A 13,247-nucleotide genomic window follows, 5' to 3' on the forward strand; every position below is an offset into this window, starting at 1 on the left:
AATTCTGCTGACTTCAAAGGACTTGCACCCATTTAAAGCACTGCTACATCTGGTGTTCAGTTTCAGATGTTAGATTCAACCACATGACCTAATGGTTCAACTTACCAAGAAATGTTCAGAATGAAATTTATTATAGCGTAACTTTGTTTTTATGTCAGTAACTCTAGAATTACATACACACACATTCAGGAAAGCTAGACTACTTTTACAATGGAAATCTGGTATATTATCTAACACACCAAATAAATGTTCAACCTCCCTAAGACCCTAAGCTTCAAATCTGTAGCTCTGGTATTTGCAACTAAAACCACAACACAGTAATTCTCCAGACTAGGGTATCAGTTTAAACATATTGTCTTCCTAGGGATGAATACTGATAAATCACAGAAACATATCTAACAGTAAAAAGAAAAATAATAGAAAAAAAGATTCTCAAAAATACTCAGAAGTATGCTCATCGTATCTTTCACAAATGAGATCTTTGGCAAGCAGTTACTTCTAAGACTGCTGCCAATTTTAGCTGCTAACCCAGTTACAAAAGGTTGCAAAGTATTATGAAAAGGAAGTTAGCATTTCAAATACAAGCCTCTACATCAAGGTTCTAATGGTTCCTCTGATGTGACATTAAGCTTAGATACAACCTTAGTATCCCATTTTTTTTTTTTTCAGAGTTATTTACATCCTGAAAGCACCCTTACTTTATTCACCATTTCTAGGTAACAAATTGCAGACTTCCCTGTTCCTGTACTCTTGAAACATAATAAACCAAATCCTGCAAACAAGCTTGAAACTGTCTGTGCTTAGAAAAACAACAGAAGCCATTCAAGACAGTTATAGTCATTCCAATTCTTATATGCAGAGAAAGTACAGAGAGTACAAAAATAGGATGCAAGAAAATTATTTACTGGTTAGGTACTTTTTTATAGTAGTTGCATCAGGTCTGGGATCAGTCTTCATAGCAAAATAAACTGCTAATGCTGTTTGATCAATATGAGAGATTACAGTATTTGCGGCTTCAACAATTTCATCAAGTCTCTTCATACGTTCCTAAAAGAAGAGGAAGAAACATATTTAGAGATATGAAATCATGCTACTTGATTGCTGATTTTATTACCCCTAGGATAACTGTGAGGCATGCAGAAATTAGACTAAGTGATTCACTATGCCCTTTTCTACACTTTCTCCAACTTCTCACGTAGAAAAACCTGATGATCATAGTATCATAGTCTGGTGCGGATTGGAAGGGACCTTAGAGATCATCGAGTCCAACCCCCAGGATTCAGCCTCCTGTGTAGCAAAGCGGCACTTGTACCACTTGCGCCACAGGGGATTCAAACTCGGGCCCCGGTGTTGCAACACGGCATTCCTACCACTGCGCCACCAGGGCACACATATGTCTGCATTATCAAGACATCCCATGTACGTAGTACATTTCACTCAAAAGAGACTAGAAAAAAAATGTAAACACACAGATGCAGATTTCACAGGAAGAAAACACGTTCCATAAAAAACTGATGTTCTCTCAAGAAATAATGGTAGCATTTATGCACTTCTGACTGAAATGCAAAATCAGAATGAAAATGAAAAAAAATTGAAACTAATGACATACACGTGAAGGTGTATTTCTTCATGATGAAGAAAAAAAAGCCCATGCACACAGACACTTCTGTGTAATAGTTTGCAGTTGTCATTTTTCGATGGCAATGACAGATGGTAAATTTAGCTGTATTATTTCAAGGGGTTACTGCCCTCACTTGTCTGGGCAATTCTGATGCAACATATTATCAATTCATAAGTGGAGCAAAATGAGAAATGTCCTCTGCTCAGATATTATCAAAGTAATATTTTGTAGCCTAAAGCGATAAGGAAGCTTAGAATATGTTTAACTGAACAAGGAACAGATGACAAGCCAATATACAGAAGGCACACCTTCTTTCATTCTATTGCAGGATTAAGTTATTCATGTTCAGTCAGCTTACATCACTGTCAATCTAATCAGGATATTCTGCTTTATTGTACTGAGTACAGCTATGGCAATCAATTCAAGACCAAACATGTATGAAGATTCAGTTGTTTAGGCTAAAAAGATGAAGTGAGACGAAGTTTTAAAACATTAAATAACCTTTTCAGAATCCAGTTGATGAAGTCTCGCAACATACAGAGGAAGGTGATTAGGAAAGGCTTCTTTCAACTCGTTGTACACATCAGGGGTATCCAGCCTAGAAGAGAGGAAGACAGAACATGAAAATACAGACTCTGAAGTTCAAAGCAATGTTTTTCTCAGTTTCTTTTGTATAGCTGCTTCAAGGTTCTGTAGTAACAACAGCAGACATACTTGGTCATCCATTGTATTTTTAGATCTCGTAAAGCTTCAGCAAATTCTTCTTTTACATCTTTTTCTTTTTCCTGTTCTCTTTCTTTTTCTTTGCTGCCATTTTTACTCTTGGATGGTGATGGTATCAGATGATAGTGAACTGTAAGGACATCCTGGAAGTGGGAGAAGAGGCACATATTGAGAGGGATACAAAAGCTAAATAAATCATAGCAAGCAACTACTCTGAGCTACACATACACTGAATAGGAATTCCAAGAGCACAGGTATTATTAGTCTCTAAGAACTATTTTTTAAGCAATATAAAGGTGCAAAAAACAAAATAGCACGCTTAGCATAAGATGATGCTTAAAATTGAACAAGTTGACTTCTGTGTATTCAGATAATTTTATATAATATTAATTAGGAAAACAGCAGGGTTTTTTTGTTGTTGTTTTTAAAGAGAGCAAACAGATTGGTTAGAAGGTAAAGAAGACAGAGATCCTATCCTACAAATCTAGCAATAAACAAGCAAATGAAGATGACTGAACTCTAGAAATAATACAGTAATATACACACATGAATTACATCATATAATAAACAGGTTTATTTCTCCTGAATTTTTCTTCCCCCAAATTAGCTACTGCGCTCACAGTCAACTGTGTCTTAGCTTGCTGCTAGAGATGTCCCAGTTTCACCTGTATTTGTGTTCAAAACAGGTGTATCGTGGTTTTATGATTCTTGGTTGCTGGTATTCCATACCATAACATCATGACAAGGTGAAAGATAATACAGCTTATTTACTACTTTGATAACTCTTGAATGCTAGCACTGAAATATAACTACAGCTTGAGTTCATGGTAGTCAACAATTAGCACAAGAAAATCAGCTACAAGATTTTATAGCTAACTAAGCTAACACCAGGCTCTGAAAGCCAATCCTGAGATAATTTACAGATAAGTTTTTAAATAAGCCAATATTAGACTTCAGTCTTTTTCTTTAAGACATTACAGCTGTTGGGGGAAGTTATTTTGTTGTTTTTATTGATGCCTTTAAAAAGAAAAAAAAACACCACAAAAACAACACTAGTAACTGAACACTGAGGGCACATATCCAGCTATTCCCTATTTAAAGTACTTCACAAAGAAGATGACTTCAATTGAAATACTTCAGACACAGTTATCCTGCTGAAATATCATGCTGCCCAATCAACTGTTCTGGCAATTTAGTTGTTCAGACCAATTACCCTGAAACAGACCTGTGTGAATGCAGAAATGATATCAGTGCTACATAATGAAATGCAATCTCGTGCACGATATATTTCAGTCAAGTATAAGGGTGACTATAAGAAATGACTATGCATAACTTTAGAATAATAGACTTTAACATCACATTTTTAAATCTATTCAAGAATGCTGAAGCAGAACAATTTTATTTCTAATGACAGCTAATCAGACCAGCAGCTTGCCAAGTAACCAGCATAGTATTCACTATGCCTAAGACAAAACGTCATCAATATTCCCCCCTGGCAATTCTTCCTGCTACTTATTAAGCAGTTACAGGTTGAACTACAGAAGTGACATTTACAGATAGATTTTTTCAATGTTGTTTAGAGCACATTGTAGTTTTCATAGGAACTACCCTACACCAGTATTTCGTGCATGACACATACCTAAACAAGACTTTGGCAATACCTAGACCAAAGCATGACAGAACAATTCACAAACTCACAAATTCTGTATCCTCATGTAGTGGAGGATATAGAGGTTAGGAACAGGGTGCTGGGGCTGGCTACAGTAATTAGAAAGGTATAAACTAATAATGTAGTTCATTAAAGCAAACCATTTTGAGATGCCTAAGAAATCAGTCCAGTGAGAAGATCTGAATCACGAGTCTGCAGTGTTTTATGAGACACACTCTACTAACACTTTCCTGAGAAAGAAATCTGCCTTCCTGTAAGTATTCTAACACTTCAGCATTTCCTTACTTAAGGTCCTCCACTACCTTACTTAGCAACAAAAGTTTCAGGTTATGTACCCAAATGCTCTGGGCATTCTCAAGCCTTGCCTAAATCACAAGGCTTTGCTAGTCCAGTTTAAGGTTTCAAACCAAGTATGATCACGTTAGCAAAATCCTAGCTATAAACGATGCACATTTTCTTTTAAGAGACTAATTCAATGTAGGTCATTCTGAAAGTAATGCCTCCTATTTATTTCCATGGAAACTACATCAGATGCAAAGAATATGATAACGCTATTTGATAGAACAAATTCTCAGCTACAAAACCTTATTTTTCAATGTATCCATCATCATTGGTTCAGAATTTTTGCCAGCAATGAGTAGGAGCCATAACAATCTGCATCAGCAAAAGTAACTTACTGCTGCCACTGCTGAAATGCACCAGCCACCACCTTACTGTCCTTGCATCCACTGTTTGGTCTTCACAGACATCCAGCAAGCACTAATGAATGTCAGTGGGCACTATTTTTTCCATCCAGAAGGAATACAGTGACACCCCTTTCCTTCACATGCACTTTGATGTCAGACACCATTTTGTCAGAATGCCCTTCTGCTAGGCAACAAAATGGACTGGAATAATGGCAGGAGGTTCAGCCTCTACTAACATATCACCACCCATTTTCCTCTGACTTCATGAACCAATGTAATAAAATAGGAGGCATTACTTTCAGAGCAGCCCTTGTACATAGCTAAGCCATCAAAAAGGCAGTAAAATCACTGCTCTCTCAGCCAGCTGGCTTTGGTCACATGAGATTCTACAAACACTACAAGCTATGACCTCTGAAAGAAAAACAATAAGCCTCATCTCTTGGCACCTTTTTCAAGAGTTTACAGAAAAATACTCATGCTTCTCAATATAAATCAAATGCATTTCAAAGGGTAAATAAGGTGTTCTAATAAAACACAATAGGCATTAAGACAGACTGAAGGCATCTGCATTCTCTTTTCTCTACTCCATGAGTAAACACCAGCATTACTTAAAGCTCTGCATCTCCCTCAAGTTACTAGAACATCCCAGAGTGACACTGTCATTGCCTTTACTCTTATCGGAGAGCAAGGAGAAGGAAGCTTCATGAATCACAGAATCACAGGCGTTGGAAGGGACCTTAAGAGATCATCAAAAGTTCAACCCCTGCTAAAGCAGCTTCCCTGTAATAGGTCACACAGGAGCTACAAACTGAAGAGCAGCGAGCAAGAATATTTTACCTTGAACGGATTACCTTAAGGCAACTTACAAATTAATGAGAAAGCTGCCCTTTGTTTATCCTATAAAAAACTTAAGCACTATTAAAAACTTTGGAAGTATACATGGCATGCACTTTGGTCAGTACAGAATCATAGAATCACCAAGGTTGGAAAAGACCTAAAAGATCATCCAGTCCAACCATTCACCTATTACCAATAGCTCCCACTAAACCATGTCCCTCAACACAACATCAGTCGTTCCCTGAACACCCCCAGGGTCGGTGACTCCACCACCTCCCTGCGCAGTCCTTTCCAGTGCCTGACCACCCTTTCTGAGAAGTAATATTTCCTAATGTCCAGCCTGAATCTCCCCTGCCCTATCACTAATGACATGAGAGAAGAGGCTGACCCCCAGCTCACTACAGCGTCCCTTCAGGAAGTTATAGAGAGCAATGAGGTCTCCCCTGAGCTTCCTCTTCTCCAGGCTGAACATTCCCAGCTCCTTCAGCCTCTCCTCATATGGCCTGTGCTCCAGACCCCTCATCAGCTTTGTTGCCCTCCTTTGAACATGTTCCAAGGCCTCAATGTCTTTCTTGCAGTGAGGGGCCCAAAACTGAACACAGTACTCGAGGTGTGGCCTCACCAGTGCTGAGTACAGGGGGACAATCACCTCTCTGCTCCTGTTGGCAACACTCTGCTATACTCTGTGTACAATTTGGTAAGCCTCAGAGAGTTTACTTTTAACTTGAACATAACTTGTATATATCCTCAACATATAAAATGCCCTCACGAGACCTATATTAATAGATAACCATTTCATTTAAGTATTTTAATTTATACTTACGTCTGATGTTTCAACATCTGGAACTCTACATGGAAATTCCATTAAAAATACTATTTTCATTTCAAGGCATTTGAAAGCATAACTAACTAAAACCTCCTTGAAGAAAATCATCTTTGGTCTTATTTTCCATTTAATAAATGCCTTGCACATGCATGCCTACGTACACACAGTGGAATGTGTCAAGGGAATTTGTAGCTACTTTAAGATGCAGATAATTTGTGTAACATTGTTTCTATGGCAATGTTTATGTTTTATGGTTAAACTGAAAATGAAGTACCTAAACTCACAAGCCAGACTTAAACGAATTGGGTAGGCACACTTCATTTTTGAAAAGGGGCTGATTAGCATGTGATTACACATTGCAAACAAGGTTAAGTCTCCTTCCTGTGCTAGTATCACAGAATCACAGAATTGTAGGGGTTGGAAGGGACCTCTAGAGATCATTGAGTCCAACCCCCCTGCCAAAGCAGGCTCCCTACACCACATCACACAGGTAGGCGTCCAGGCGGGTCTTGAATATCTCCAGAGAAGGAGACTCCACCACCTCCCTGGGCAGCCTGTTCCAGTGCTCCGTCACCCTCACTGTAAAGAAGTTCTTGCGCACATTTGTGCGGAACTTCCTATGCTGTAGTTTCATCCCAATATAATGTGGTTCTCTCTACTTCAATGTGAATCAAGAGATCCAAGAAAAACATCACTGAATTCTGAACAATATACTTATCAAGTGATCAGAGAGAAAGGAATTGTTGTTTGTTTGTTTTTTCTTCAGGTCTACGCATAGTGAAGACAGGAAAACACTGCATAAAAACCCATGCCCTAAGGGTTTTTATTTTTGTGTTCAGATAAAATTAAGTCCCTTGGCATTGCTTTTGATCCAGAAAACTAGGGATTAGGTGAATGCTTTGTCCAATAAGACAAAGACTTGCTTATACTGTGGAAAGAACCTACTGTCTTTTTGTCCAGTTACAACAGCTTTTGTTCTGGCTTGGGCATATATACGGCTCAGGTATGAACACAAATCTGTTCTAAAAGCAAAAGAAAAAAAATAGCATAACATGCAACCTTGAGTTTGTTTTGTTAAATTGAATTACGATTGGAAATAAACTCCCTTATTACGGATCTACTTAATGAGGACTTTATATCCTATCCACTGGAACCCATTCATTCAGAAGGATTTTTAAAGCACCTTTCCAAAAAGCGATCTGCATAATCTTCAGTCAAATTATGAAAATAAAATGGCAGTGAGGTTATTAAATTGAAATCTTTCTGAAGTCTAATCACACTCCAACACAGCTATTCCACCAATACCAAAGAAACCAACCAACAAAACCAAACATTTTACTGCTATTAGCTGTGGTATTCACAGCTCTCACACCCTATTTCTAATAAGAATCCTAACTAATTTGGATGCCATTCCAGAAAACAGTGCTTTGAAAACAAGAGAAGGTAAATAGCCTTATAGATTCAGAAGAACAAAACAAGAAATAAAGATAACCACAAACCACTCCCCACAAACAGCAGCCCTATAGAGGGCATCTTATATACTCTATATATTCTTTTCACCCCCCAGTTCCACTAATTCCTACACCACTGTATATACTCTAGTCTACATCATGTCATATTTGAATAAATCTCAATCTTGAATCGAGACACTTCTCAATCAAGTTCATCCTCACTAACAAAATATGCTTTTTAGGATATTTTTTCTACAACTTTAACAAAGCCCTCATAAGCAGACAGTTGTTTTGGTATGCAGTTTGGTATCCAATACTACATAAAGCATAAGGTTTGTACTTAATTTCTAATCTGCAGACAGAACACAATGGGTAGAAACACTCGCCACAGAAAATCTTTGCTACAAACACTGAAGATGCCTGTATATCTCATAGAAAGAGAAGCTGCAAACCACTAATCACATGCATTTTTATGGCACTTTTTGCTGTAATATTCAGCTGCTCACGTGCCTCTTAGTTACAGTGAGACACATTTACAGTGCTGAAGGAAGTAACCCAGGACTAAGGAGGTAGAATGAGGGAAACAAATTAAAAATCAATACTGGCAGACAAATTCTTTAAGTCATATGCAACAAGACTTAAATATATATTTATATAGATATATATATCTTTGTCAAAAACTAACATTCAGTACCTTTTTAAATTTTCCTTGTCGCTTTGCTGCAGACTGCCCCTGGGAGTTAGAATAACATACTGTAAGAAAACATGCACACACCACATAGGCTGGAGACACCTTCTCTGTACAATTATGGTTATATTTTCAACCTACATATTTTTCAACTGTTAGAGAGTCACATCTATGACCAAACATGCTCTTATAGCATGCTCTTTCATTTTAAAATTAATAAAACAGTACATTTTTTGTGTGTAGTTCTTTATTCCTGTAAGACAAGCAAGTGTTGTTAACCACTTAGCTTACATTAAAGACATTACAGAAATTCATTTACTAAAGCATAGATTTGAGGCTTTGTCTAGTGGCATTGTTCCATTTCCTAGGATTGCACAGAAATAAGACACTTCCCTGAAATTGCACCCCACTTGCTGAACTACTCATTCCTCCCTTGAGTACTCATTCTCTTCTGTTTGCTGTTACATACTGAGATCTGCTAAAGGCAATGGAAAGAAGTTGATATTATTTGATAACATAATTTTTTCCAGTGAAATATGAACATTTAAGCCTTAGAATATGGTACACAACAGACCTCAGCTAGAATTTGAGTGTAAGATCTTACATATTTCTTCACCATCAAGAAATGAAACTCAACAGGAAATACCTAATACTTCCTACTTCCCAGTCAAGAAATCCTTATGTATAATCACTTAATCTAGTTATAAAATGAGAATTAGAAACAACAGTTCAAGAAAGTGCAGAATTCAGGTTGAGTCAAGTATACTACACCGTTACAATGGATTTATCATGGATTTCAAGAAAGTACGTTTGCAACTTTGCAGGAACGACAAACATATCTAAACCTTTATATTTTAAAGCAAAGCTTAACTACTTTTTTCTTTTTCCACACCACATTCATTCATTTATACTCTTGACAAACAGGTGTTACTGGAAGTTAGGTAATAAGGTAAGATTAATATGTGAAATTTTATTCATTAGTTCTACCAGCAACACAACAGACTGAATGAACTACAACTATCTACTCAACAAGATCTAAAGATATGTGTCAACCTCCTCACAGAGACCTACTTTCTTAAAAAAAAAAAAACAACAACAAAACACTGCAGTTCTATCTAAGTTATCAGTCACATTTAGCGATACACGAACATGGATTATTTCTAAATACTACCCATCAATCACCAGCACTACTCAAAGTTCATTCTTCTCTTTGCCAACTATTTTAAAACACTTAAATAACTAAAGGAATCCCATGATACACAGACCACTGATCTGGTCACTTGTAAGCACTGCTGTACTATGGATTCATTCAAGTTAGCTAGTAGCTTTCATGGGATACTACATTATGAGCAAAAATACCACATAGCTTTTTTCCACCACAACATAGAGATCTTATGTCATTCTGTTGGAGCATACAGCCATATTAGTGGTTGACAACATCAGTCTGCAGAAGGTAAAAATATCTGCTTAAGTATTTGAGTCAACAAATCGCCTTCTCTGTAAAGATAACACGCAGGTGTTAAAGAAGGACTTAATTTTTTTCTGCAAACTGCATGCATGCAAGGAAGAGTATTGTTGTTTACTAGAGAACCAACATGCACAAAACACATACGTACATATTTTTCATTCAAAAAATGACACCAAATAAGGAATTTTAAAGTCACTTTTATAGACTGCCATGCCAGTAACAACAACAAAAAAGCAGTTGCTTCTAGAAATAAGGATTCAGAGACAAGGAATTAGAATTTAAACTTTAGAAGATGTGATTACTTTTGAAATTTGAAGATGAAAACTAAATTTAAAAAGTTACTCTGACTTTATAGTGAAATAGCTGCTTCAAAAATGCATTACGTCGCTAGAAGAGGTGCTCTTCACAGTACTAGAAGCATAACATACAGTGCGCTCCCTTGGCATGCCATTTGCCCACTTCAGAAATTTGCAAAAAAGAAGCTATCATCCATTTAAGATACTCACAGCTTTCTTTCCAAGTTCTGTTTTAGACAGTGTAAGAGCTCCCGCAAGATAACATCCTGGTCCTGCTCCTTTTGGTATCCTATTCAGAGAAAGAAGACTCCATGTTAGAACTAGGTTCAGTAACGTTCTGTTTGAACTACAATAAAGAATTTGAACAGTGTGAGAAAAATACACAAAGAATACCAAGTGTGGACAGATAGACAGTATCAGACAAAGCATTAATTTATTTAATTGTAGAGGTTGTTGGTTAGGTGTAGTTGAAAACAGAGGACTTCAGTAACTTACTTGTCATCAGGCAGAGATGTAACAAAGAATGGCTGACTGTGTTTTGGTGGTAATGTCAAACTGTTGGATTTCTTCTTTCCTAAGAGAGCAAGACTATGGTTTTCATAAATATCTAAGCTCAAGGTACTAGACAACCTGTGTGAAACAATAAATGGAAGGTCCTTGATGCGATCCAGCTCACTGTTCTGTTCATGGCGAATTTGTAACCGAATAGTGTAGTCTCCTTTTTCCAGTTTCACAGAATACTGAAAGAAAGAAGCACCTGTAAATGTCAAGATTAAATACCTGACCAAGAACACAGATATCCTGAAGTAAGACTGTCCTATTTTTCTTGATTCATATAGCTCTGGTCATTAAAAATATTCTGGATAGCTTAGTTTTGAAATCTCTTGAAAACAGCTAAAACACATTCCTGATCAACTGAAAATTATTAATAGTTTTCAGACCACAAGATAGGCTGACATAATTTATTCCCGTTCTAACACTGTATTAACTGCTCAAACAGAAATCAGACTACTTGTTAAATGTTCAGTGCAAAACTTCTCACAGGTTTGCCTTAATACACATTATGTTTACAACACAACTTTGGGCGTTCAGTGGTTAAGATCACAATACATTTTCTACTGTTTTACCAGTTTCACACTGCAGGATTTAAGGTTGCACTTTAAAGAACTGGCAGGCTCTGTGACCTGATTGTACAAAGCTTTCTATACCTGCCATTAGGAATAGGTAGATGACATTTATTTAAAAAGCAAAGAAAACAAACAAACAAACACAAGGATTTTTAGTTATGAAAGCATTCTTTAATTTATGTCAACTTCAAAAGGCACCACAAGGATATTCTGAGTAGCAGTATGCTAAGCTCCCTAAGCTCCCTTTAGGATGTTTCTGATGCTGCTGCTGTAATCCAAAAGGTTGTCCTGAGAGGAGTCAATTAAGGACTACCCTTCTCTCAAAATCTCTTTCTTCTGGATTAGAATTATGCTTCCTCTTGATACAGCTTCCTGGATTGGAAAACTTTGAATTGCTTTGGAATTGTTCTATGAGGCAGAACATCAGAAATGCAGTGTGGTGGTGCACCAGGTGGAAGCACAGGCTACTTTCATACTTTTCAAGACACGTTTCAGAAGCCATCTTTCATATGCTTCCACAATGATCAATCTTTCCTTTGAAACTCACTTTGAAAGGCACCAACAAAAAGTAACTGAGCTTTAGCACTCAGAAGGCTGCTTAAAGACAAACAGCATAGATGACAGTGTAACATAGATGAATGTAACAGTGTCTGAGCTATCAGACCACAGAAAAAAAAAACAAAAAACAGTACATGCTTTTCACATAAAAGTTTACAATATCATCTTTGAAAAACAAACAAGAAGTCACAAAAGGCAACTGAACTTCAGTTCATTTCTTGAGAAGCCCCATCAAAAATACAAGAGATCACGAGTGAACTGCTTGTTGTAGAAATAAAACATACCAGAGCTCTGACTCTTTTCTTGGGAAAGTGAATCACACTCAAAGTTTGATTCACATAAACAAATCTGTCAATTCTTATTTTTTTTTCCATACAAATATATAACCACTGGAAGGTACGACTGTATTTTTTCCTCATCTCTTCACAATATTATATTATCCTTATTCATCAGGATCGGTTAGGAGGTAACAGCAAGTATGGAAGGGGAAAAAGTCCAAGTTCCACAGTGTGCAGAAAACAAAAGATAAAATAAATATAGTACTCTGTACCTGGTGTGGGTAGGCATCTCCTGACCCCATCTGTCTTTTGTTTTGGTCAAAAATAATCCACAGTTGGCTATCAAATTCAGACTCATACAACAACTCACACAGAAGTGGACAGCTTGGTGTTACTTCTCCACTCTTAGGCTATTAGAAGAAAGTTCAAAACATGTCAGCCATTGTTGAATAAAACAAGTATAATTCTTACACACATTCAAGAAGAAAATTGACCTGAAGCTATCTGAAGTCACAGTAGCTCCTAAAAGGAATCACAGAATCACAGAATTACCCGGGTTGGAAGGGACCTCAAGGATCATGTAGTTCCAACCCCCCTGCCTGGCAGGGCCACCAAACATACACCTTTACTAGATCAGGTTGCCCAGGGCCCCATCCAACCTGGTCTTGAACACCTCCAAGGACGAGGCATCCACAATCTCACTGGGCAGCCTGTTCCAGGACCTAACCACTCTTCTAGTAAAGAACTTTCCCCTAACATCCAACCTAAATCTTCCCTCTTTTAACTTAAAACCATTAGTCCTGCTATTATCAGCCCTTTCGAAGAGTTTACTCCCCTCCTGGGAGTAAGTTCCCTTCAGGTACTGAAAGGCTGCAATGAGGTCACCCCGCAACCTTCTCTTCTCCAGGCTGAACAAACCCAACTCCCTCAGCCTGTCCTCATAGGGGAGGTGCTCCAGCCCCCTGATCATCTTTGTGGCCCTCCTCTGGACCCTTTCCAAAATCTCCATATCTTTTTTG

At 37.5% G+C, this 13,247-nt stretch overlaps 1 protein-coding gene across 6 annotated transcripts in view; it reads right to left on the bottom strand.

Moving 5' to 3' along the window:
- The window catches only part of TPP2 (tripeptidyl peptidase 2), a 48,571-nt gene that overhangs the window by 10,328 nt on the left and 24,996 nt on the right, over positions 1-13,247 (bottom strand). For 2 of the 6 annotated variants that reach the window (XR_014948118.1, XM_085552813.1), the window contains exons 21-27: positions 12,501-12,638; positions 10,761-11,005; positions 10,476-10,554; positions 8,508-8,546; positions 2,336-2,487; positions 2,123-2,219; positions 917-1,047 (exon numbers count right to left, since the gene is read on the bottom strand). Coding sequence is in view for 2 of the 6 variants with exons in the window: in XM_085552813.1 (XP_085408939.1) it covers positions 917-1,047; positions 2,123-2,219; positions 2,336-2,487; positions 8,508-8,546; positions 10,476-10,554; positions 10,761-11,005; positions 12,501-12,638 (881 nt within the window). In the remaining 4 variants the exon portion in view is untranslated. Of the gene's footprint in view, positions 1-905; positions 1,048-2,122; positions 2,220-2,335; positions 2,488-8,507; positions 8,547-10,475; positions 10,555-10,760; positions 11,006-12,500; positions 12,639-13,247 lie in introns of all 6 variants that reach the window. The other 4 variants (XR_014948120.1, XR_014948121.1, XR_014948119.1 and 1 more) reach the window with 3 other exon arrangements.

This window comes from Coturnix japonica, chromosome 1 (genome assembly GCF_054131305.1).
Source record: "Coturnix japonica strain WE chromosome 1, WE-NBRP24, whole genome shotgun sequence".
Lineage (NCBI taxonomy): Eukaryota > Metazoa > Chordata > Aves > Galliformes > Phasianidae > Coturnix > Coturnix japonica.